The 27,212-nt window shown below is 40.1% G+C and overlaps 1 protein-coding gene across 1 annotated transcript; it reads left to right on the forward strand.

Annotated features, from left to right (window-relative positions):
* Positions 1-27,207, forward strand: LOC106911743 (transmembrane gamma-carboxyglutamic acid protein 2-like). Its single transcript, XM_088008001.1, has 7 exons — positions 1-159; positions 255-345; positions 2,891-3,063; positions 4,593-4,626; positions 21,967-22,105; positions 23,677-23,826; positions 26,828-27,207. The coding sequence occupies exons 1-7, from the start codon at positions 118-120 to the stop codon at positions 26,865-26,867; spliced, it is 669 nt and encodes a 222-aa protein (XP_087864127.1). The 5' UTR covers positions 1-117; the 3' UTR covers positions 26,868-27,207.
* The last annotated feature ends 5 nt before the right edge of the window (positions 27,208-27,212 follow it).

Here is a 27,212-nt window from a genome sequence, read left to right on the forward strand (position 1 = left end):
GTGGTCATCCCAACCCGCAGTATCGAGCCAGCTCAGTGTCAGGCTTCATAGCTTCTCCCATTTTGCTGAAAGTCTGAAGTGTTTAATGGATTCTTTTATCATTTAAGGGTTTGAAGAATGGGTCACTCTGCTGGTTGGAGGTGCAGTCCTGTTGGGCAGGTGAGTGCTCCTTTCATTTGTGCCATACTCTGCTGATTTCAGATCTTATGAGTTCACCCTAAAGACTTGTCCATGTTTTCCTGTTTCTCTTCTAGGCGTTTTTCTTGATGGCAGTATTGCATTGGATCGTGTTGCTGTCCCTGCTGCAGACAGGCCAATGTTATGTTCGTAACCAACAAGCACCAGGTAAAGAATTCTTCCTCTGACAGCAAACAAACACCATAGACTATAAAAGGAAAACTTTTTGAGTGAAGAATCAGAACTATAATACTTCTCATGTCTGTGTGAGATTATGATCTTACTATGCAAAGTGGGATGACTGTTGAAACTGAGTTAAGATTAGCTGATGACATCAGATAGAACCTGTCTGCTCTGTGCATTCCCTTGTGAAAAATAAATATACATTAAATTTTGAGAATACTTGAAGGCAATCATGACTTCCTTAATCTTTACACTTCAAGTTTAAGGATTATTTAACTTCAAGTATGTTATTTTGGAACAACTAATTTCGTAATTTTGTGTATTTTAATTGTAATTAAATTATAGAAAAACACAATTTAAAGTGTACTAAGTGTACTATCACATGCTTTTTGGATCTTTTAGTTGCATACCTTTAGTATGCAACTAAAGTGTGTTGCAGAAGGATGAACTGCAACACACTTTCAATTGAAAAAAACAACAAAACTTTGTACATTCAATATATTCACATTTTTCAAGAGTACATTGCCAATATACTATCAAAGAATTGTACAAATTGTCAATATATTAAAAGTTTACAGACAACATGCTTGTGAAAATTAGTACCACAATAAAATAAGTAGAGTTTAGAGAAATGTGAAAAATATTTCACCAAGGACAGAGTATTGTTTTAATACAATGTCACAATATTACTGCAGACAAACTGACATTTCTCCTTCCTAAGAACAGTGAGGATCAACGACAGAACATTCCCATTCACTGGACCATTGCACTTTACAGAGGGGTGGAAAAACATTTCTAGGTGACTTCTTTGCCTGTATATGTTAAAAGTAGAAAAAATAATCAGCAATACCATAAAATCAGTTGATGCTGGCATTAGCTATAAAGTGTGGCTTAAGTGTGGACTTAAGGGAGACGATGTGGAGGTTCATCCTCAGAACTGGTTGGTGATCTGGTGGAACCAGAGCCTCTTCTGAGTCAGGAAAGTTTTTAAGTTTTATAATACCTGATCTCTTGCTTCCTCTTTCATCTTCATTTGCTTAGACTGCAAAAATATGTTGAAGATAAAAACAATGATGAGCGAGTTAGAACAGCAGCCTCACAATATCAAAGTCTCTTTGGCATACTGAGCTTAATTAAACCTAGTTAAGTTTATGAAAAAAACTATATTAAGCAGCAACAAACAGAGCCTTTATGCAGTTATAACACGAGGAATGGTTGTTATAATAATCATAGAAATTACAATTCAACTAATAAAATAACTATTTCTGAAACCAATGTAAGTTTATTTATATATGTACTGCAGTGTTTTTAATTAAAAGAAGATAATTAGCATTTTGAAGCAAACTTACCACCAGCTAGCAACACTTTAGCAGCCTTCGTCCTTTCAGGCTCCTTTCATGACCCACATTTGATTTCCATCCAGTTCTTGTCCTGTTGTCTTATCGTCTAACACCGACTAGAAGGTCACCAGCTTGAATTTACTTCCTGTATTAACCAAGATAATTAAAACTATAAATAAATTAAATGTTATTTTAATTTGGAGGAATAAAAATCATTATATATGAAAAGATTACCTGATTAACCCATAAAACTCATGAAGTAGGTGGAGGAAATGCAGTGTACTTTAAATTATGAACGGTATTTTTAAATAAAATCGGCAACAGCACATATTTCTTTTGAGTACCATTCTTCAATACAAATAGATTTTCTATCAATCAGAATGTACCTGTTAATCCACACTGGAATATTATGTGGCAAAAATTATGAATAAAAATGAGTTTCCATTAAAGAAGAACCTGTTTATGAAAATCTGCTGTTTCTCTGCCAATCTGCTCAGCTCAAAATTGCACCAGAAGAGAAGGGGAAATCCTCCTATCTCATTAAAACACCAAAATGGGTGATTTTGAGTTCCAGAAAGATTTTTGTCAGCTCCTTGAATAAATAATAATAGTTTATTTGGTTCTGCTAAAATTGCATCTCTGATCACTGATGACAGTGTGTAAAGCATTAATTTATTACAGAGATTATCTGGATATTTCAGATTTGTTTGTCTAAATAGCCTCTGCCAGAAACTTCTATTTCTGTGTCGGGAAATTTCAATTCCATCATATGTGCCAGCATGAACTCTGTTATTTGGATTGATACGCTCTGACCTATTTCTTTTTATATATAATTTTATGACTATAAAATCAGAACAACCTCAAGTTCTCTGTGTATTTTTATTTCCAAATGAGTGAAACCACCACTATTTTCCTGTTGATAAACTCTTGATTCTGCTTAAGCACATTCGGAATCGGAGTCCTTCAATCCTACATTCAGAATCCTTCAGAAAGTTATGTGGACTTTTTTCTGCCACATGCCAAAAGTTTACTCTTAAAACACCCCAAGGTCTCTGTTTGACGATGAAAGTTCCCCAACATTGTTCAGTTAAAACCTCTCAAGAATTGGACCTCCACTCGTGAACACAACACTGCAGCCTGTTACAGTCTGGTTTCTTTCACTGATCTGCAAAATGACTTGATTCCTGCAGGAGATCCAGTGTTTTTGGATGCAGAGTCAGCAACATCCTTCATGTCTCGCTCCTTGCTTGCTAACTACTGGGACTTTGAGCTGGTGATGCAGGGTGACCTGAAGAGGGAATGCATAGAGGAAACGTGCAACTATGAAGAGGCCAGAGAAGTTTTTGAAGATGACGAAAAGACAGTAAGGATGCTGAGAGTTCATTCAGATGTTATGCCTGAAACAAATCAGTTATGTACTGAAAATACTACCTGTCTTAACAAAAGCATTCATACACCATAAACATTTTTGCATTTTACCATGTTACAGCCACAAATCTCATTCCATCATCTCAACATGGAGAGATGGTGGACCCCCATCTCTCCATGATGGCAGTCCTGTTCTGCTTAGATTAGACCAGGGGTGGGCAACTCCAGGCCTCGAGGGCCGGTCTCCTGAAACTTTTAGATGTGTCTCAACTTCAACACACCTGAGTCAAATAATGAGGTCATTAGCAGAACTCTGGAGAACTTGACTGCACTGAGGAGGTGATTCAGTTATAGGATCCAGGTGTGTTGGACCAAGGAGACATCTAAGAGTTGCAGGACACCGGCCCTCAAGGACCAGGGTTGCCCACCCCTGGATTAGACCATTCCAGAACTTATTGGCTTATATAGAAACATAAATATTTTAAACACAACAGGGTGAATGGTGGCATCATGCTCTGGAGTTTCCTTTGTTCAGCAGCAACAAGAAAGCAGGTCAGAATTGATGAGAAGATGGATGGAGCTAATGATGAGGTGAAGAAAACCTGTTGAGGCCTGAATACAAAGTGCAATACAACAGTGCATGTTACTGCAAATGGTGGTAACAGCATCATGCTGTGGGATTTCTTTTAGTAGCCATTTTTTTTTGCTGCTCTGTGACCCTAAACATAAAGTCACAATTTAAGTCTTCTAGATGGTAAATATTGCAAAGATATGCTGCTATGACGATAGTAAAAGATGAATTTAAAGACTTTTATATGATTAAGTAGCTGTTGTCATTCTCGAAGCACTCTTGGAAAAGTAAAGGGCGCATGCAAAACCGTGAATTTAACAAAAAGATCTTTATCGAAGAAGAAAAAGCGAATGCAAAACATAAAGATCCAAAATCTTATTACAATTTCTTTTCCTTCTTTCCCAAAAAAACATGGCACACACAGTCAAAAATTGTATTGTATTGTATTGTGAAATCATTACTGTTTAAACTTTACCTTTAATAACATAAAGTTACCTAATTTTTAAAGTGCAATCAGTAATACTTTTATAACAAATTTATGTCAGTAATGATTTCTTGGTTAATGTCAAGTTGTCATAACAATGACATTTTGAATAATGTCAACTTTGTATTAAAAGTGTCATAATTTACCGAATGTCGCTTTATGACAACAGTCATAAATATTCATGAAGGCTTATTGATGTTCATGACAGGTGTTTATGACGGTGTCATGTCAGTCTTATTCACCCCCCTTAAAATAAAGTGATACCACACCTTGAAATGTGGAAGCCATGTTCACATTGATTCAATCCTCTAAAACCCCCAAAAACCCTGTAGAGGGACTAAAGACCACTGGAAAAAGGAAAGTGTGGCAGCTTGGAAAGTAAATATGAAAAATAAGTGAATGGAAAATGTTATAAAGAGAACACAATAAGAGGCCACTTTATTGACCGGTTGTTTTCTTCTTTTTTCAGAGAGAGTTTTGGAGTAAATATGAGAAGAAACCAGGTTAGAAAAATCTTCCTCTTCATTCTTTCATGCATAGCTTTAGGTTGAGCTCACCCAAAGTGAATTTAAGTGTGGGGGGGGTTAGAGGGAGAAGGGGATGGATATGTTTTTAGTGTACTGAAGGCAACAACACACTTCTGGAAGAGTTTACAATCTACAAGTTCAGTTTAATTCAGAATAAAACAGGTCCAGTTCACTTCATATACATTGATTATTGTGTACTGACACAATAATCAAAAAACTGATTTGATGTCATAACTTGAGAACTTCTGACAGGTTAACTGTAACCTGTCAGAAGTTCTCAAGTTATGACATCAAATCAGTTTTTTCCTCATTGTTTGGTGAGATTGCAATTACTATGTACACAGACTTCTGATTCTTAAATCTTCTTGCTAGGTTTTCTGGCTTTTAGCAAATAGAATTAATTTAGGCAATTCCCAATTGACCTAAAATAAGAGACATTTGGTCTAATTTAACTTCTGCCTATAAAAAAGTGTCTTTTTGTTCGGTGTATGTAAACTAGAGATGTGCCGATCAGGTTTTTTCCTCCCGATACCGATACCGATCACCCATGAAGGCTGATCACCGATACCGATCACCGATACCGATCACCGATACCGATCACCGATACCGATCACATAATTATTATTATTTTTATTTTTATCATAAACACTACCAGTTACATTATGTGGAAAAAGGAACCATGAATTCACCTTAATTTAGACAAAAACTTGTTTTTAATAACTTTTTTCAAGAAGAAAACTAAACAAAACAGGCATTGTGCAAATTGTACTGCTATTGATAATACTATCTTTAACAGACTGATAACATATGAAGGCTCTGAAGAGGCTAAATAATGCAAAGAGCCAAAATAAAACCTCTCAACACTGCCAAAAAAATTCAAGTATAAAACTTAACATTCAAAGGCAAAAACAGTTTCCATTACAATAAACAATCCAGAGTTACTGAATGAAAACTTCCTGTTAGCATGGCGGCTAGCTGATTAGTTCTGAGTGGCTGTTTCTGACTGAGCGGAGTAATTATGCAGATCAGGGAGATCGATTATTTTTTTTAGAGATTATCTGTCTCATGTTAGGACAGCGAAAGTTTTAATACGTATGTAAAATTTATTTTTTTAAGTTAGACGCTGCAGCTTTTAGCAGGTTCGGTGTGAGAGTCACTACCAGGTGGAGCAGAAGCGAAGCTCCGTCTGTCAAATATTACTACCTGTAGCGTAGCAGCGGTTCAACAGCGAGAGCAGAACCAGCGTCTTACATCGCAGCTCGAAGACTTAAATAATTTTGCGGGTTATTTGTTTAGCTTTCTGACCGTCATGCTAATCCGGGTGAGTGTTTGTAGCTGTGCGCTGCTTTACCTGCTATCTGATCGCTCCGTATGTCTTTTTTACTGCAGTGAGCCTCGATGTAGCCAATCTCCGTCAAGTATGGCACTGTTTTTATGTCGTATTAGCTTCGTTGTGTTGATGCATTTTGACCTGCTTCAACTTTCTGCCGCAACACGCAAACTTCCCCATTAACTCAGTGCGTTATAGTTCCACATCGCTTAGGATTTGTTGCTGCGCGTTTGCGCAGTGTGAAGGAAAGAGGAGACCAGCTGCACAGGCAGGCTGCGAAATGAGATGATCGGTATCGGCAACAAGAGCAATGATCGCCGATCACCGATCATGCACTTTTTCACGAAAATCGGCCCGATTATGGGTGACCGATCGATCGGCACACCTCTAATGTAAACTTCTAGCTTCAACTTTATATGTAAGACATTGATGACAAATTCAGTGCAGATTAGAAGCTAAGACTTGGAATAATAAAGCAACATTGGGTAAAAAGTATTGCTGGGTTTCAGTCACGTGACCTGGATGACCGCAAAAATCAGATGGAGATCCAGAAGGGGATTTCTTCGGTTCAAAACAAAGCAAAGTTGATCACAACGAGTATGTGATCAATACTCGTTATTACGAGTATTGATTGTGATCAATACTCGGATCACAAGTATCCGAGTATTGAAATAGGCTGGAACAGCCGAGGTATTTCAAAAAATACTCGTATATTTAGGATAGTGATCCGTATTATCTCGGTAAAAAAAGACTTCTCTTATAATCTTGAGGATTTACCCGGTGTCGAGGCGATCCACATAACCAACTACCTATAGCTGCAGACCTCATATTATACAATGAGCCAGAACAAAGCTTTCAAAAGCCTGGAGAATACAATCATTTAATTTCAAGTTGGAATTATGATCCTAAATTTCATTTAGGATCAAAAGCAGCAATAGATGGCTGTCGACTTGTTTCTGCCGGGTGAGTAGTGAATAGTGCTATTTTAAGTAATTTTAGTCTATGACAAGGATGCTATTGTGGAAGTCAGCAGAAAAATACGAAAAAGTAATATGAGTCTTGATTTATTCTCAATGTCTTCCAACCAAAACCAAAAATCGAATGAATGACAACTGTTGGTGTCTTCACACCTCACCTTCTCCCCTTCACAATTAAAGCATACATTCAGGCGTGAAATATATACATTGTATCCGCCACACATGCCCCCCTGAACATATTTGTCACAAATCCAAAAACACATAACACGTGAAATAACATCACAAGTATATAAAAGAAAACAGACACACAAAGGAAAAACTAAGCAGCAGCGACAAAACAATTAAAATACCTAACGGCAAGGGCGTAGGAACGAGTCTGTCATTGGGGGGGACGCATATCGGAAACCTGACAGATCAGTAAATATCTTAAGCAGAAATGTCAAACAATTTATGCCATCAACACATCAGTAACGCGTTACTCTAATCTGACCCTTGTTTCAGTAACAAGTATTCTAACACATTACTATTTACAATCCAATAATCAGATTAAAGTTATGCAGTATAATGACTGTCATTCCAGGATGAACACTCACTTTAGCATTTGCCTCTCACAACTAGCAAGCTAAATACTCTGGTAGCACAGACAGGCTAACAGATTTGATATAAATTGACTGGTAATTGAATTGGTTCTACCTCTTTCTAAAACCAAAGTAGAAAACAGCTCATAAAATAAGACTCAGCAGTTTTAAACTCAATACAGCAATTTGACCAACAAAAATAAAATCTAAAAAACAAGTTTTGTTCTTCTTTAACATCTCTCTACATCAGTGCAACAGTTTGATCTACAAAATAAATAAAAATGATACTTTTCATGTCTAACAGACACCTTAGCTCCTCACTGTTTACTCAGTCTCACTTTCCAGCACTGCATTCAGTAACTTACCAAAGATCCATGAAAAACACTGAGGCAAAAAGCCTAAATGTTTTTTCCCCTGTTATTTTCACCCGCAAACATTTAACTAAAATATCTACGCATATGTGTTTCTGTCTCTGCCTCCCTCTGACTCTCTGGAGCCTGATGTTCCTGCATGGATTCATGTATTTATAACAGACACTACAGTAATGTACAGTGTCAGAATGAGAACTAAATATAAAAAGTATGTTTTTATCATACAGAATGAGAATTTACACAACTTAATTTTCAGATGTATACATTATTATACATCTCAACTCTATTTACTGTGTAGCAAAAATTTTCATTAATTTATTTTTAAACCTCTCCTCAAGCACTTTTCTTATTGTCTCCTAACCATTAACCTTATGGTGTGGAAATAATGAAAAAAATATTGAAACGTTGAAAGAAATCAACCTGACATCAGTCTCCTCCTGTTCTCCTTTCTGGTTTTATTGAAATTAATATAATTTTTATATCTTCACACTCTGAAACTCCACCTGGCTCTCTTATGTTTTCCCTGACCTGCTCCTCTCATAATAAAATAGTTTAGTTTAAAAATTAAAAACAGTTAATACATATTTCAATAAACTAAATGAAGATCTCACCAGAGCTTCTTCACCTTTCTTCAACATCATTCTAGCACTGCTGTTCTCCTAAATATATAATATAATATAATATAATATAATATGTAAATACATGTTAAGTGGTCGAGTATGATCAGGTGTTGCTCACTTTAAATAATAAAAAGGCTAATTTTGCTGCTGTTTCAGTCTAAATCATTGTGACTAGACTAGCTAACTGTTAAACAAAGTTAGCAGTAAAATTTTGGACATGTGACTATCCCAGAATTAAAACGGCTTAACCAAAAAGATTTAGTTCTATATATGAAAGTAAACTGACAACAAGATGTTATAACCGAGCGATATTCATGGCAACATTCCTGACAGACAGTTTACCTCCTTCAAACGGAGTTTCTGACTCTGTCTGCAGCTGCCTTTACTCTGAGCCGTTCAGAGGGGGGAGGGGCAGGAAGCGCTCTGCTGAATGCGCTGTTGTGCGCCTTCAAAATAAAAGCACGCGAGTGGAAGATTTTAAAATTCTTCGCAACTGCGGTGAAATTATTGGGGGGGACGAATGTGGCTCTCTCCAATATTGGGGGGGACATGTCCCCCCCGCCCCCCCCGCTTCCTACGCCTATGCCTAACGGTAACGGCTAGGGAGCTTAATTAGTTCACCACCACAGCTTCTTTTCACAGGAAAAGGGGTTGAAATTGAAAGAGACTCTCCAGATCGATTGCTACTGAACTGTCCCCCTGAGGGGGACAAACCAGCTGTAAGCGAAGGACCCAGAAGAGTGGGTAAAGAAACTGGGGGACGACCACGGCAAGGTGGATGAGCCAACTCAACTGGGTCCCCTAGTAACACATGAGCAGGCTTCAAACAGTCCACCGAAATACTCTCCTGATTACCCCTCAACTCCACCAAAAAATCCTTCAGTCCCCTCTCCAAAACTCGGAATGGACCATCGTAAGGAGGCTGAAGTGGTGAGCACACCACCGAGTCATGGCGCATAAATACATACTCGGCAGACATTAGGTCCTTTGGCACTAACACCTGTGGAAGGCAGTGATGTGCTGCCAACGGGGAAAAAGATCTAGATTCCCCATTTAGAACCGTTCTACTCCCCTGGGAATCAACCAAACCTGCTGGACCCGGAAGAAATTCCCCTGGTACCCTCAAGGGCTGACCCAGGACCAACTCAGCTGAAGAAAACAGCAGGTCCAACTATTATCCACCAACGAGGCTCGCAATGCAGCCTTCATTGTGCGGTGGAACCTCTCACAAAGACCATTGGCCTGCGGATGGCAGGCAGCAGTACTGTGGAGTTTAACCCCAAGGCTCTCTGCTACTGCAGTCCACAACTCTGAAGTGAACTGGGGACCTCTGTTGGACCAATGGCACACCAAACCGGGACACCCAGGAGGAGATAAATGCTCGAGCCACATCAACCGAAGTGGTTGATGACAGCGGAACTGCCTCTGGCCACTGAGTACTTCTGTCTGACCTGTCTTTTGATAGGTAAAACCTCTGGAAGGTGGAAGTTTGAACATGCACATGTTCAAACTTCCGTTGCGGAACAGGAAAGTGTTCCAGTGGTGCCTTAATGTGCCGCTGCACCTTGGCACGCTGGCAAGCCAAACAGGAAGCCGCCCATGTCCGTACATCTTTATGGAGTCACAGCTACACAAACTTTGCCCCCACCAGTTTAATAGAAGCTTTAATGCCTGGGTGTGAAAGGGAATGAACTGCATCAAAAACCTGCCGACGCCAACTAGTAGGGACCAAAGGTCGAGGTTTGCCAGTCAAGACATTGCAAAGATGGGTTGCGCAGCATTAGCCAAGGCCTTTTTAGGATCATCGAATGCCTGCACCCTCTCGGGGGTCCACTCTATCTGCTGGTGCCCCATTTTTTCGCCTCTAAGTGCTTCATACAAGGGGTGCATGACGTGAGCTGCCCCTGGGATGAAACGGTTATAAAAGTTAACCATCCCCAAAAACTCTTGCAGGGGCTTCACTGAGGGAGAGTGGGGAAAAGCAGAAACTGCTTCAACTTTGCATGTATGGGAACCACCCCTTGAGAAGACACTTTGTCTCCCAGGAACTCAACAGCAGGCAGTCCAAACTGGCATTTAGCTGGGTTCACAATCAGACCATGTTCACTGAGCCTAACAAACAGCTGACAAAGGTGTACCATGTGTTCGTCCTCAGAGAGACTAGCCACCAATATGTCAACAAAAACGGCATATCCTGGAGGACTGTATCCATAAGCCACTGGAAAGTCTACACTGCGTCTTTAAGACCGAAGGGCATCCGTAAAAACTCAAGAAGAACAAAAAGCGTGATAACTGTTGTTTTGGGTACATCTAAGGGATGGACTGGAAACTGATGGTAGCCTCGCACCAAGTCCACCTTAGAGAACACGGTTGCTCCAGCCAGGCGGGCAGAAAAGTCCTGAATGTGAGGAATTGGGTACCTGTCATTACTGATTTCGTTGTTAAAGTGCCGAAAATCCCCACAGGGTTGCCAACCCCCGTCTGCTTTGGGAACCATGTGCAACGGAGATGCCCATGGACTTTTGGAGCGCCGTACAATGCCAAGACGCTCCTCCTTCGCTATCGCTAACTTAGCGGTGTCTAGGCGGCGGTCGCGTAAAAACCGGTGGACCAATTGTAGTTATACAATGTTCCACTCCATGCTTTGCCACGGTAGCAGAAAATGTGTGAACCGTTAAAGATGGGAACTCTGCTATTAGACGCTGATACTCATTAGCTGTGCCAAGCATGTTGGCGAGAGGACTGCCAAGTTTACAGGGGTATGTATCAAACGACACAGCATCTATTAAGCAGCTATTAGCAACATACACTAAAAGCACTCAAAAAATCTGCACCCAAAATAGGTAAAGACACAGAAGCAATTACAAAGTCCCACTGAAACTGACGTCCGTTGAAACACACAGTCACAGATCCAAAAGTGCGAATCGGGGTCCCATTAGCCGCGTCCAGCGGCGGTCCGTTACTTTTGCACAAAACGTCCGCTGCTGAAACTGGCATGATGCTCCGCTGTACACCCGAGTCCACCAGGGAACGCCGTCCCGAGAACAGGTGGAGGAAGCTGGCGCAGAAACAGATGGGTATAAAGGAAGGAAACATCTCCTGAGCGAAGTAATGCTAGCATGTTCTCCATCAGCTCGGAGGATTTGCGATCCCCCAAGCCTTTCAGAGAGAGCAAGCGATTGGCCCACTCTGCGTCTGACAGTCAGTAGAGTCGAAGCAGATTCTCCTTGAGCGCGCCGTATTTGTTAGTGGTCGGTGGGTTCCTCAGCAGACCCATCAGACGGTGGGTAGAAACGCAACAACTACATGGAAGTACTTGGTCTCATCTGTGGTTATCCCACGGGGATGGAACTGGGCTTCCACATGTTGGAACCATGGTTGTGGATTGTTTTGCCAGAATTCTGGAAGCTTTACAACGGCAGCAAAAACAGATTCTGTGGCTGGAGCAACGGCCGCCTGGCAAGAAACTGGGTCCGAAACCACAGCTGGCGGAGAAGCGGCGGCAGCATCTGGTGAGTTCTCCTTAATAAACATGTTCAGATGTTTGCAAATGTTTGGGGTCACCAATGTGGAAGTCAGCAGAAAAAGATGAAAAAGTAATTTGAGTCTTGATTTATTCTCAAAGTCTTCCAACCAAAAACCAAAAATCGAATGAATGACAACCGTTGGTGTCTTCACACCTCACCGTCTCCCCTTCACAATAAAAGTGTAACACTGAGTAGTGATCTAAATTGGTGTCACCATAAAATAGGAGGTCATGGGTAGAGAAAGAGCAGACACTGAGAGGGAATAGCGTAGCTGTGCAGGCTTTTATTCAACCGTGTAACCGAACAGCCTAGCGTCTCAGCCCCTCAATAAAAAGCCAAAGAAACTCCCACAGAAGAAAGAAACATCTCCTCCCAAAGGCACAGCGCGACCATTCATCCATGGGATATCCCCAGCAAATAACCAATCTGACATGAAACCATATTAATTGAAAAGAAAAAATAAATCATATTACATACTTCCCCCTCTTTAAATGAAATGTCCTCATTTCAAAATGAAGTTGTTACATAAAAAAAAAAAAAAAATAGCACAATCTGTCCAGACTGTCACATCAGTAACTCATATCACCTGGGGGTTGCAAAACCAAGGACACAAACTCACAATAAGACCCCCATAAAGAACAACAGTCAACATGTTTGGGTTTAAATAAACCAGTTTTACAACCTCTAATATGAACAACTGTAGATCATTTTTCTCATAACAGCAGTCGTTGTGGCTTTCCGCACAGTACGCCCACACCTGGTAATAACTGCACCCCCAGAAAGTAGCAAGCTGGGGGGTGGTTGTGCAGGCTGATGGGAAATGAGTCCTGTTGGGATCCTTGGTGAAGATGGCAACGACCTAGAGGTTCCTGATATCTGGGCTGCAGCTGTTTGGCCAAAAAGCCAGGACAATGAACCAGACAAAGCGGTATACCTCAGCAGTGTGTCCCTGTTTGGAGGAAATACAGACTGGGAGACATCTATGGGTAATGTGTCTGTGGAGCTACGGTAAGGTTTTAAACGATAATAGTGAATGACTCTGGTTGCAGCCTGAGGATATTTAACATCCACCAGCTTGTAAAGAAGCCCCTTTTCATCCACAGATATAACCTTATATGGTCTAGTCCAATTTGGGGAAAGCTTTCGTCATTGTGTGGTGGGGTCATCTATCCATACCAGATTACCACAAGCATAAGGCCTAAATCGTGTGTCTTTGTCGTAATAGTACTCTCGGTTTTGTCTTTGTTCTTTATGATGGAGAACAACAGTCTCAAAAGCAGCGTCCATCCGTGTAGCCAGTTCTGAACCATAGTTTTGTGGGCAATCAGAAACCTTTGGCAATAAAATATGGACATTAGCGTCTTAGGTTCTTGTCCATGAGCAAGGAAATATGGTGAGTACCCTGTGCTCGAGTGAGGAGTAGCGTTGAAAGAAAGTACTACAGCAGGGAGGTAGTGGTCCCACTCGCCTCCATAGTCCTGAATGAGTCGGGTCAACTGCTCTTTCAGAGTCCGATTAAACCGTTCAACCATACCATTCCCTCTTGGGTGATATGGAGAGGTTCTTTTCTTTGTCATTTGTAGTCTCTGACAAATTGTGTGAATAATTTCAGACTCATATTGTCGTCCCTGTTTTGACAATAGTTCCTCAGGAACACCATGTTCAGATATATACCGTTCACACAGTAACTGTGCTACTGTGGCAGTCTTTTGGTCAGACATAACATAGGCGTTTACATACTTGGTAAAATAGTCCTGTACCACAAGCACATATCTATTGCCAAGAGAGGTAACCGGAAGTTCAGTAATGTCTGTACAGACCAACTGAAATGATCTGTCAGTTTGAATAGATTGCAAAGGGGCTCTGTACCAAAATACAGCTTTTCGGAAAGCTTCACATGTCTTACACAGATTACAGAAGTTTTCAATATCAGATCTCTTTCCTGGCCAATAACACACTGTCAATGCTTTCTTAAATGTACGCTCAGCAAGGTAATCCTTGTTGACCAGAACAAGGATTACCATGCAAAAAATGCATTGTTTTTGTAACAAGTGCAGGTGGAATTAACACTTGATAGACCTCGCGTTTCCCCGGTGCACTCTGACCTTTGCAACAAAGCAAGTCATTACATAGTAATAACTTAGGAAACTGCCACCAAAGTTTTCTCTGAACTCTACCTTGTACCTGTCTGAGGTAGGGACGTTTCTTGTTTTTCACCCAGGTATACACTTCAAAGAAAACAGGAGCAGAGAGTTGTGCACATACAATGTCCATGTTTTGATTGGACAATGTCTGTTGTAATGTGGCAAACCCCATACTCACCTGTGTCCTATCATTGTCCACTCAACACACTTGTGGTACAACGCTGGTCATCTCTGAATGTTCAGGGCCTTAACATGGCAACTCGGCCAGTGAAACAGATATTTCTGTATCACAAGGAGAAGAGTGACCATCAGGCAGTGCTGAAACTATCACCTCAGTTGAGTCCTGCTCCAATGGCATCTGTGACATGGCATCAGCATATGTGTGTTTCTTGCCATCTCTGTGAGTGATTGTCCATTGATACGGGTCCAACTCCAATGCCCAACAACCCCTGCGTCCGGTCGGGTCATGCGTGACGTCCATCTTCCTTAAGCTGAGTAAAGGACTATGATCAGTGATGATTGTAAAAGGATTGCAACTCAGATAATGTTTATAGTGTCTAATTGACCAGACAATGGCATACAGTTCTTTGTCATATGTAGACCACTTTCTCTCTGTTTTTGAAAGTACATGACTTGCAAAAGATACAACTCTTTCTTGTCCCTGTTGTGTCTGAGACAGTACAGCACCAACTGCAAAATTAGATGCAGTTCTAATTTAGATGCAATTTGCTTCTCAAATTCAGATCAATTTGAGAAGCAATTTTGATCATATTTCACATTTTATCGTGTCATGTAGCGCGGGCCGCTGGTCTTGGTCTTGACTCGGTCTCGACTTCCCTCAGTCTTGGTTTTGTCTCGGTCTCGAGACAAAAAGACGGTCTCGGGTTAGGTGGTCTTGACCACAACCCTACCCTGAAAGCTATGGACCGACGCTGAACGTCACAGTTGTCTAGAGACGGGCACTACGCAGCCGCAGTGAACTTGCTATCCACCCCCATCTTTTTAAAATGTCATCTACCCGGTTCCATGTCCTTAGAAGTAAAAAAGCTTTCAAAAATAGAGGCGTGAATGAAAATATGCAGATTATAAGCTGACCAATTTCAGTTAGGATTGATACTGCACATCAATCTACAAAAAGGTGTGTCTGTTGTGGTGCAGTGTGCTGCTGTATGATAGACAGAATGGATCAGGAGAGGAACTGCAGAACTGTTAGAACCAGACATCAGCATCTCTCCTGAGGCTGATGTGGTACAGAACATTTTGTTATGATTGATTAAGTTTCTTATTGTGATTTTAGTGGACTATTATGGTTTGATTATGTGCTTAGGATGTTGAGTTTGGATTATATTTAATAAATAATAGCATTAGTCAAAATAGGTTGCCACTTAAAGAACTTATACTAATAGATTAACTGTAAATACATAAATATTTCCTATATTAAAAACATTAAAAACGTTTGTTAGGACCTTCTGTGTGTTTTATTCAGAAATGTTGATATATTTTATGAATAATTGTTCAGTGGTGATTTAATGTATTATTTCACTAATATGTTATTAATATGGTTTACCAGTTTGGATAATCTGACTTCCTATCAATGAAGAAAAATTGTGCCAAGCAAAAATGCACCAGACCCAGACCTGCAGCCTAGCGGCGTTTCTAGACAGGGGCCAGGAGGGGTTCTGAAAAAATGATTCTAAATAAATGTCTTTTTTAAATATTCAGTGGTAGATATTTTTTAAACCTTCACAACTTTATTTTTAATGTATTATTAAAAATACATTAAAATTATTTTTTATAAAAATGAATTTAATTAATTAAAAATCATAGTGCTGCACTTTTAGCTGCTGTATGGAGATAGGACCACACTTTCCATCTGGTAGATCAAGATCTGAAACCTGAATCTCTGGAGACACAAGTGGCTCTTTGATTCACAATATTAAATGATGAAATATTGCTCTGTTTTTATTTAATTCTTTTTTAAGTGTCTCATAAAAAACACTGACTACACGTGCCCCTCTAAATTTGGTCTAGAAACCAGCCTCCAAAGAAAACAGTAAAGACCTTTCTAGATTTTTTTAACCAGCTACATGGGAGCAGACTTGTATCATCAGCACCTTTATTCAGAAGGCAATTTGTAATGCAAAATATAATACTTAGTGATTTTTTGCAATGGGCAATTTTAAGTGGCAATGTAGTACTTAATTTAGAATTATTTTTACATTTATGAATGAAATTGTGTACAGCATTGGCTTTATGTATGAATGTATGTAAATAAGCAATTAGATTTAGAAAACTGCACCAACGAGTATCTTCTCATGGGTCTTAGCCCTGCTGGGGGCTAAGCACCCCTGAAGGACAGATCCTAGAATCGCCCCTGCTGGCCAGTATAGTCATAGACATAATTTCAGAGTAGACCCCGCATTGGCTGCTCCGGCGCAGGAAATATGGTGGCCATCTTGGAGCGGTATACCCTCCTACTTTGCTCAATCAAAACAGCAGAAGATGCCTCAGCACTGAGGGATATTGTTGTTCGGATATATGGATTATTGATGTGAGGGCTCCACAGACAACATTTCACAAGTAAGATGGACATATTATTGTGTATATATTGTGATCAGAATATTACTTTACTGTATTTATGTCCACCGGCGAGATACCAGCTAATATTAGCTACAGTGCTTGGTCTAATACGGGTTCAGCCCCGCTATGAAGGCTAACTGAGACTCCAAAAAAATTAATTATTCTCTAACATTGACTTAGATTATCTGACACAAGAGCCTATATTAGAAATGAAACAATATAACACATATTATAAAACTTATATTATGTGTTATAACATTCACCGGCAAAGTTTACACAGGTGGTAAAGACTCTTATTTATATTCTTTATATTTTATTTCGGTTCAATTAACACAAAAATAAGGCGGCCCACATACATTTTCTGACAGATAATCAGAAGTGCAGGTGTTTAAGAAGGCTAATCAATCACCACTAATGTTCAGGCGATCACTTCCTAATGATCGCAAAATGGAAATTCAAAAACATATATCTAAAACAGACAGAATGTTCTGTTTGGTGTTTGTAAGTCCTTTTTAGTGTGGGAAAAGTTTTTAGTGTTAAATCCTGACGCACTTGAACGTAATCTTTGGTCTGCGCTCCCGAGGTTGTTGTTTATTGGTTGCCATGGAAATGAGTATGTGTATAACGTTAAGTTGACAGACTGAGAAAAAAATAATACAATCACCCGTTTTTCCCAGGACAAATTGCATCATTTGTGCATAGAACGTGGCAATATTAAGAGGAATTATCAAATAGGGTGAAATATTTCATAAAGCATAGAAGCCAAAGTTTGTTAAATTTTAAATCGTGGCTCCTGTTAAGTAAAATTTAATTAATGGGCCATTATAAAGAGAAATTCGCTATGTTCTCTCTTGTTTCTAGAACTGACAGAAACCAAACTATAGATTTATTAGCAGAGAGAATATATGTTTTACATATCCAAACATCAGCATCTCAGCTTTAAGCCACATTTGATAGAATCCAGGAATATCGATGGTCACTCTACTCACAAACTAGACCCAAAAAAGGTTTTGCATCTTTATTATTTGCTATATTAAAGACGCATCATATCTCATCTGCTGTGTTTAAGTCAGCAGGACAAAAGGTTTTGCCAACCAGATGAGGCACAGCTGTGGAATCAGAATCAGACTCACAGGGGAACAGGATACAGAAAAAAAAAAACAAGAAACAAGTACACAGAAAAGAACAGTACCCCCCCTTAAGGGCAGCTACCAGACGCCCAGAACAACCAAAAATCCAAAAACAACAAGGGTGGGCGGAGGGGTGCTGGACGGGGGGCTAGAGTCCAGAAAAAACCACGGTGGGCGAAAAACAAGAGTCCTCGGAGACAAAACAGGATAACTCAGTCCAAAACAAAGAAAACAGCACAGCCAAGGCAGGTCCTGCTGTGGACAGTCCAGGGGCCGGCCACGGCGCAGAAGAAGGACACCTCGTTGGAGGTCTGGTGGGCGGCGCCGAGACCTTTTGGCCCCAGGTGGAGACTCTGGAGCGCCGACAGAAGGCGGAGACTCTGGAGGAGCAGAGGAGCACTAGCGAACTCAGGGGGCGGAGCCAAATTGGCAAACTCAGAGGGCGGAGCCAAATCGGCGAACTCAGAGGGTGGAGCCACAGGGAACTCGGGGAAACTCCAGAGCGGGCTTGGGAGGAGCACAGGGAGGCAGGGAAGCAGCAGACTCTGGGGGCTGCCCACCAGCAGTGGGCACTAGGACCTGCGGCAGCAGGGAAAGACGCTGCCTCCTTGCTGGGATGGTAGCAGCAGTAGAGGTGCCCGCCGCCTTGGCGCGGGGACAGGCAGCTGCTGCGGTGAGCTCTGCCTCGGTGTGGGGACAGGTGGCGGATCTCCGGCGGCTCAAGGCAGCGGTGACGGCATGACGCAGGGGCCGGGATTTCCAGCGGCTCAGGATGGCAGTAGCGGCGTGGTCCAGCTGCGATCCCCTCCAAACGCGTTGGGCTGGGAGGAGCTGCTCCAAAAACCTCCCCCGCGGCCTCCGTCTCCTGGGTAAGTCCAGGTCGGAGGCTAGACCCAATTCCTCCAGCAGCAGCAGAGAAGGCAGGATCTCTACATCCTTATAGAAATCCCTTTGCGCCAACTCCAGCTGCTGCTGGATCCACACCTCACGGGCCATAGCGCTGACGTCCTCACCTCAGTTGTCAGGGCCGTGCAGAGACCACTAAAAGGGCATGTGCTCAAAAAAAAAAAAAAAAGGGGCACATCTTACCGCATTCTAGGACAGAATATTAACAAAGCCTATCAGCTTTCAGAGTTTAATAAACAATGATAAATCACAAAATTGTGAAATATACAATCAAAGTAAATCTCTATACAGAGCATACAACTATGCATATGTAAGATATTTTATTAGTAATTCTTTCTGCAGGTCTATTTTGTTATAGGAAAGTATTGCAATATTCAAACCCACAATTTAGCAAGATATGTAAATCAGAGCTGGACCAGACATATTTTGTCTTTACAGAATTACATTATTAAAAATATAAACAAGGGCACAATGCAACCTTTTAGTGTACTGTAATCTATAAAAAAGAGCTGCCTGTTTGCTGCAGTGGAGATGAAGATGGTCCATTCAGGAAAGCAGAGCTGCATCAAACTTTAAGGTGGAACTGCAGAAAAAAAATTAAAAAACAAAAGCAAAAATTGAATTGTTAATGCATGTCACTATGGGAAAAGCCTACTGAGTTTTGCTTAAAACGTTTTAAAACACTTAAATCACACATTTGTCTCATGAAGTGATTTTTTTTTTTTGCAAAACAAACTTATTTGTGCATGTCATTAATCTTTTCTTGACATTCTAAGTTTTTGTTTGACTCAAAGTTTTGCTTGTGATTCTCACATGACGTCGGGGGCAGGACCCAAAATAGCATCAAAAGATTTCTGATGTGTGCAAATAAAAAGTTTATGTTTGGCAAATAACTTTTAAAGCTCACAAGACAAAAATTAGTTATTTAATTAAAAAAAAGTTTTTTAAACAAAACAATTTGTTTTTAAAAAAGAAATAATTGCAATTCCAAAAGTTTTGATTACAATTTTATTTTACTTATCTGAGGTTAGTTTATTTTTTCCCATTGAATAATTGGGGAAAAAAATTAACTACATACTCTGCGAACCAGACCCTAAACTTAAAGACTGTCTTTAAGTCTGAGTTTTGTTCCCCTTCATTAATGACGTACATTATATCTATCATGATAATTCAGGGTGAGTTATTTTTAATTCTAAATGAATATCCTTGTTGGACTTTTATTTAAGTGCTATTCTCCTTCAAGATACATTTACCTAACGCCAGAATAAATGCAATGTACATTATGCAGCAAAGGAAATTAGAAGATCGGACATATATTCATTATCGAGATGATAAGTTTTGGACGGGCGATGTGCCTCGTACACAGGGAAGAAGCTTTTAGTTATCTAGCTTTGCTAGCAAAGTCGTAGCTAGCAGCTAGCTAATAGCACAACAACAACAGTCTAATGTCTGTATGATAAAAAATACTGAATCGATAGATAAGAACAGTTTTTCCTCACCTGGCTGTCTCCTCCCCTCAGTAGTTCTTCAGAGAAAGGCAGACAGAGGCCTGTCAGTATCTGTTGTATTTCATTACCTCTCTGCTTAAACCGCGACTCCATGCTGAAGCAGAAATGATACTACAACGTTTTCCGTCATCTGACAAGTTGCAAGTCTACTCCACTTTATTCACCAAAAACCTTTTTATATATATATATATATATATATATATATATATATATATATATATATATATATATATATATATATATATATATATATATATATATATATATAATTCACCAAAAACTGTTCTGTAATCTGGAACGTTCGCTTTGTTGAGCTCCAGTTAGCTGCCTTATCTCACTGCGCGAGAGACAACTGCGTCATGCGTCACGGGCAAAAGGTCAAAGGTAACAAGGTGGCCGGAGGGCTTATTATGTTGTACAAAAAACCAAAACAAAACAAAAAAATAATTTTAGTACATGTTATTATGTGTCAGAAGAGGGCTTTGAAAATAATAATACCAAAAAAAAAAAAAATTGACCAAAAGGGCACTTTGGGGCAAGAAGTAAAAAGGGCAGGTGCTCAAGCACCCCCAGCCCTCCCCTCTGCACGTGCCTGTCGGTTGTGGTCGGGTCCTACTGTCATGATCGGTAGTGGTGAGCGGTGAGGGAGACGCAGGCAAGCCCAGGTTGTCATAATGAAGATGTTTAATGAATAAATTCCAAAGTAACAGATAGACGACGACAAGGTGCAAACAACGAGGACCCAACAACAGACAAAGACAACAGGTGGGCTTAAATACACAAAGAGGGTAATCAGGGAAAGAGAAACACCTGGGAACAATCAACAGAGAAGACAGGACATCACAGAGACTCACAGGGGAACAGGACACAGAAAAACATCAAGAAACAAATGCACAGAAACACAGAACCCAACAACAGGCTGATTCCATAAATTAGAATATGACTGGAAAGTTTCCTTTGTCAGTAGTTCCATCACCAAATGAAAGACATTATATAGATTACTTCCGTTTTAACATATTTATATTTTGTAGTATGTTTATTCCAGTAACTGTGTAACTTCATGTCCATTGGCTGACGTCGGTGCTACATCATCTGAAACCCAGCAATTGCAAATGCAAAATAAAGCAGAAAATAGTGTTATTAAAGCTAAATAAATTTCTAGGTAACCAAATTAAATCTTGAGAAAAGACTAAAACACAAAACAAAAACACAAAACAGGTTTCTAAAAACCAAGACAAACGCTATTAAAATCAAAGTCAGAAACCAGGACTAAAACAATACGTGTAGTAAAATAATGAATTGAATATTCCCAGGAAATCATTTCAGTTTTGCTTGTCTGTTAAAAAAAAAGCTTAAATGAAAGACCAAATCCATTGTTTAGCTAGCATTTTGGAAAACTGTGTAACTATTCTTTAAATAATTTTTATTGAATTATTGGTAAAAAGCAATACATTTTAACCTCATCTACAAAAGCATCAGTCAACTGTCTGCATATTACGAATTTCAGGGAGTTTTTGTTGCCAGCAAACAGAACTGTTATAAGAAGTGAGAATTCACAGTAAAATATAAATTATGAAAGCAGATCAGCTCAATAGAGTGCAGACACATTTTGTTTTTATTATTTGTAACAAACATTTTATTCTAGCAAATCCAAATACCTCCAACTTGGATGTTTCTGGGTTGGTGGCGGGAATCCTGGCCATCGTAGTGACTGCTGTTATCGCCACGGTCCTTGGAGTCTACTGCTACAAAAACAAGAAGAAACCCAAGACGAGGTCTGGCCGGTACGTTTACGTCAAAGTGCGAAATTTTACTAACAATTCAGAACAAATCATCAAAATAAAAGGTAAATTTTAAACACAGTTAACACTAAAGCAGTGGTCTCAAACAGTATTCCTGGAGGGACACAGTCCTGAAACTTCTAGATGTGCCCCTCGAATTAAATGGTAGCCACACAGGTAAGCCCACTAGAAGGAAACAAACGCACCCAGTATAACTCGTTCATTCTACTTCCCGAGAGGTTACCAGGTGATGGTGCTCTTTAGTTCCAAGCGTGAGCAGAAAATGATTCTCAAGCAAGCAGAGGTTTGCAAGCAGAAATGTGATCAGACAAGTTCTGAGCGTGAAGAGAAAGATTTGAGAAAGCACAGTGAATCTTTGAAAGAGAGCAGAAGTTTTGAGTACAAGCATTTACAAGTTTTGAGAAGAAAGACACCAAGTCCTGCTTTCCGACAGAAAATATGTGCTCTCAAATTATGGCAGAAAAATTCACCCATAGAGGAGGCATTACCCTGCTGAAAGAGGCCACTGGCTGCTCGAAACAAGTTTTCTATAAAAGGATGTGTACAGTCTGTAGTGATTTGTGTCTGTAGTGATTTGATGAAAACACTAGTGTGAATTATTCTTCTCCATTAAATAAATGTACTCAATTGGACCCTAGGCAGGCTTTTCAAAATAAAAGCGGACCTCCGGTTTATGTTTGATCCATGTTTCTCTCCTGCGGCTTGAAAAATGTAAAACTTTGTGTTAATTGATTTGCTAAAGGAAATCATGTATCTGAAAATAAACTAAAACATATTATGTGGGCAAAAAGTTCTGTAAACCACATATGTGCTACCTCAATCAAAATTGCTGACATTTGACATGCAAAAAAATCTTTCAGATTACATAAATAGTACCTTACCAGGTACTTCTCTCACTTCAGGATGACACAGGGACACCTATAAGACCAATTTTAACTGAGGTTGCACATATGTGCTTTACAGGATTTTTTGCCCACACAATATGCCATAGAGTCTATGGCATGGCGTTGCCCTCGGGCAACAAACCACATTTCTGTACCTCACGTTGCTCCTTTATTTTATTTTTTGGGGGGAATGATTTAAAATACCTCTAGACATATTTTTGTCCAAATAAGAGAGGTATTGAGGTTCATGTGACCTTTTACTTAGAAGAGGAGCAGTCCTTTTTATGAAGCGGAGGTGCATGCTACACCTTGCCTCCTACTTGTAAGTTATACATCACTTTTCTTCATGTTTAAATTTGGGTCACTCTAAAAATATTTTAATATCTGAGTATGTAAAGAAGCATTATATTATATTTCAAGACAATTTTTTTATAATTTGATAGCGAATGTGAGAGAGTTTGACTGTGAATGTAAGAGAGTTTGATAGCGAATGTAAGAGAGTTTGACAGTACGTGTAAGAGTTTGATAGTACGTGTAAGAGAGTTTGACTGTGAGTGTAAGAGAGTTTGATAGTGAATGTAAGAGAGTTTGATAGTATGTGTAAGAGAGTTTGTAAGTTTTGGCCCATGGGGCCTCTCATTTTTATTTTATGTCCTTGCTCTGCTCTAGTGCTCCAGTCAGAATGGGAGCAGATGGGGCCCCAGTCCCGGAGGCGGTGTCCCTGTCTGGAGTGGTGGTCCCACCTCCACCGTTACCCAGCTACAATGAAGCTTTGATCCACAGTGGACAGCATGATGCTCCTCCACCACCTTATTCAGGGTAAGTGGGTGGGGTAGTTAACATGTACAGACGTCCAATACGTTCAATACTCTGATGGAACTTAAGAAAACAAATGTGGCCCCAGTTATACTATGACGGCAAACAGACTTTGTTGAACATCTCTTAAACATTTATATGACTGGCAAAACACAGGGAACCCCTGGCTGGAGAGCTCATTCACCAGCCTCATTCATACAGTGCAGTGAACACTGTATTCAATAGCAGTGTTCACCGCAATGTCATGGGTTTTCAGTGGAATAACTCTGCCACCTAGTGTACAGGGGGCCAATCTCAATAGGCAGTCTGCATATTCATATTTGTTACAATCACAAAACTTCAATCTGAGTTCAAAAGAATTTAATGTGGAAAAACAGAAACAAAGTTGTGTCGAACTAATAAGTGGATAGAAATAATACTATTTATGTGTCTTTTCCTTAATATATTGTAATGCGAAATATACAAAACAATAGTGTAGAATAAATGTCTGTTAACTGTGGCAAACCTTCATCCCGTCTAGTTGGATACCCAGTAATAATATGTAGTGTACTAACTACTTTCAGAAGTTAACAACTTTGGTAAATGAAGTACGCCTCAGTGTGATCTATATGGCAGGCTATGGCACAGCTGCAAACTTACCAAAACTTGGCAGCCCATCTACTGACATGCCTGGTAAGGACTTAGCAGACAAGTGACTAAGGGTGTTTCCATCTGGTGGACGAGTAGACTCGGTTCGATTGGGGACCAACATTTCGACACTTGTTACTTTTTCAGTTGGTGCGGTTCACTTTCAAACTGCACTGTGTCAAATGAGTTAATTTGACACAGTGCAGAAACACTGTGTCACTTTGACACCTGTTTCAGGCCTTCACTTGTAGTTGCACTGTATCAGAGACCACTGAAGGAAACAGCATGAAAACTTCTGAAGAAAACAGAGCACAACGTCTTTCTTCACAAAATGGAAACAAAAATGGAGTGGGATCAGATAGTGGTTATAGAATTTCTCATTTTTCTTTGGCAAAAGACCATGAGCCATTTCTTACACTAGCTCTAGACTCACATGTTTGTTTTAGTTGTATTTAACCAGAATGTCCTGAGCTTTATTCCGCTTTCTGCTTTTTGAGTGTTGAGTTTTGACTTTACTACACCTCTGTTGTATCGGGCACAAAGATGTTAGCAGTAGACCCTTTAGGTTTTGCAAACCCTAAAGTTTCCATTGATCCACAGACTTTGGAGGTCAAGTGAAAAACCTTTGCCTTCTCAAACCATTCTTGAAGCGTATTTACTTGGTGGAAAGTTTTCTATAAGGTTTCTATAAAGGGATCTACACAGTGTGTAGTACTGCCTAGGACAGAAGTTCCCAAACTGTGGGGCGTGCCCCCTAGGGGGGGCGCCGTGCCATTGCAAGGGGGTCGCGGGAAGTCAAATTAACTCATTTGACACAGTGCAGTTTGAAAGTGAACCGCACCAATTGAAAAAAACAACAACAAAAAAACCATTAACGGTGTATGCGCTGGGTTTTTACCTTAGAATGGCCAACTCTCTGTTATTCCTATGTCAATTTGATACAGTAGAGGCTTCCACACTTCCCATATCTGTGTCCTCTGTCACTTTTATCAGCAGTTAAAACTGTTTAATCCATTGTTAATATGTCATAACCTGTTTTTCTAAGCCGCTGTTCTATCAGATAGCCATACGCTGTCAGGATAGCATACACGCAGTGAGTACGCAGTGAGTCAGACTTCTTAATGCATGAGCATTAAGAAGTCTGACCGTTAGCGGAGTTGTCAGTTCAGCATACGCAACAAGTTATGACGAAAATAAGTCATTAAATTGTTTATAATATGATAACTAGATAGATATACATGCGTTGTCATGGTTTCAAAGTGTATTTAAAGCAGGGTCTAGCTGCAGCTGCAGTCAACTACAACACACGCCCGTGTAAAACTCATTAACCTACTTAACCGCTAGTCAGGATGCCATACAGCTGTTAATAACAAAGTGTATGAAGATCTACGTCATGATTCTATGTTGATGATTAAATAAAATCATATGGTAATAACAGCGTATACATGTCTGAGCTAAGCGTATGACTATCTGACAACGTATGCTGATCTATCAGAACACCGCCTTTAAACGCAACATGAGTGCTTCGACGCTCGCGCTGGGTTTACACCTGTGCAGCAGTGAAGGAGACCTGCTGCTGCTGGGCAGAGCTACGCAGGTGTGTTAGAATCACGGCAGCAAACCAGCAAACGCAAAGAACTTTACACAGTTTTTCCCCCAAACTAACCGACTGTTGAGTAAAGCTGTTAGATACAGGTAAAGTTAGCTAAAAGATGACTAGCTAGCTAATATCAATACAGCACCTTAAGCTTAACAAGTAGCCTGTAGGCTACTGGTGTTGTTGTCTATGTCCAGCTACATGCATTCAATTTTACCCCCAAAAAAGTTGATTACCCCCCCGCCCCCCCTCCCCCCCACACACATCGTTCAACCAGAGAGCTATTTGAAATCCATCAGGGGGCCCCAGAAAATGTTTGGAAACCACTGGGGGGGCCCAGGAGAAAAAGTTTGGGAACCACTGGCCTAGGAATCCAAGTAACAGACTCATGGAAGGAACTCAAGGTTCAGTAGAACACACCATCACACTCTCTCCACTGGATGCATCATGATGCCATGTGTTTCTAGTGAATTATGCACTCACACCCTGGCATCCATTTGATTTTGAAGAAAATGTAATCCACTGGACCAAGCTGCCTTCTTCCATTGTTCTGAGGACAAGTCAGTATGAACACAAACTGGACTGCTGCTAAGGCACATATGCAATAAATTGTAATGATGTTGCGCATAATTAATGTATGTATGCATTTGATTGAAGGCTTGTGCTGTATTCTGTAGCACTTATCATCACTTTCTAACATGTCAGAGCACCACTGTCTTTTATGGCCTGACACTAGACTGCTACATATTCTATAATTATACTTCCTATCTCTGACCACAGGGGTGCGCCATCAGAACCCGCTGAACCAGGAGATGACTAATGAGAAAGGTGGCCCTGGTGGGAGCGTCTTTTTTCTGTGCCTGATGTCTAACTGAGAGAACTTTATGCCTTTTGTTTACTGTTGCTTGTTTGCAATAAATATGCAATAAATATGCATGATGAATGCATATTTATTGTAGAACATATCCACCCCAGAATGTTCACACCTGGTTAAACAATGTGCACACATGAGATTCATATGATTATTTTTGAGATGGGTGATGTTCACTTTTGGTGGTTCTGCAGTTCACCCCAAGATGATTTATGCAAAAGAACTAAAAGAGGTTCACATTATTTTTACACAGTGCAATGTTTTATAAAAATAAATGTATAGACATGTGTCCAG

This window comes from Poecilia mexicana, unplaced genomic scaffold (genome assembly GCF_051168715.1).
Source record: "Poecilia mexicana isolate PSO_F unplaced genomic scaffold, ASM5116871v1 scaffold_8, whole genome shotgun sequence".
NCBI lineage: Eukaryota > Metazoa > Chordata > Actinopteri > Cyprinodontiformes > Poeciliidae > Poecilia > Poecilia mexicana.

What these genes read in the sequence shown, in the direction of transcription:
- LOC106911743 (XM_088008001.1), top strand. Translation starts at nt 118, where the DNA reads ATGGGTCACTCTGCTGGTTGGAGGTGCAGTCCTGTTGGGCAG. An exon ending in TAAATATGAGAAGAAACCAG is followed by an intron (nt 4,627 to 21,966) that starts GTTAGAAAAATC and finishes ATTTTATTCTAG; the next exon opens with CAAATCCAAATACCTCCAAC. An exon ending in CCTCCACCACCTTATTCAGG is followed by an intron (nt 23,827 to 26,827) that starts GTAAGTGGGTGG and finishes CTCTGACCACAG; the next exon opens with GGGTGCGCCATCAGAACCCG.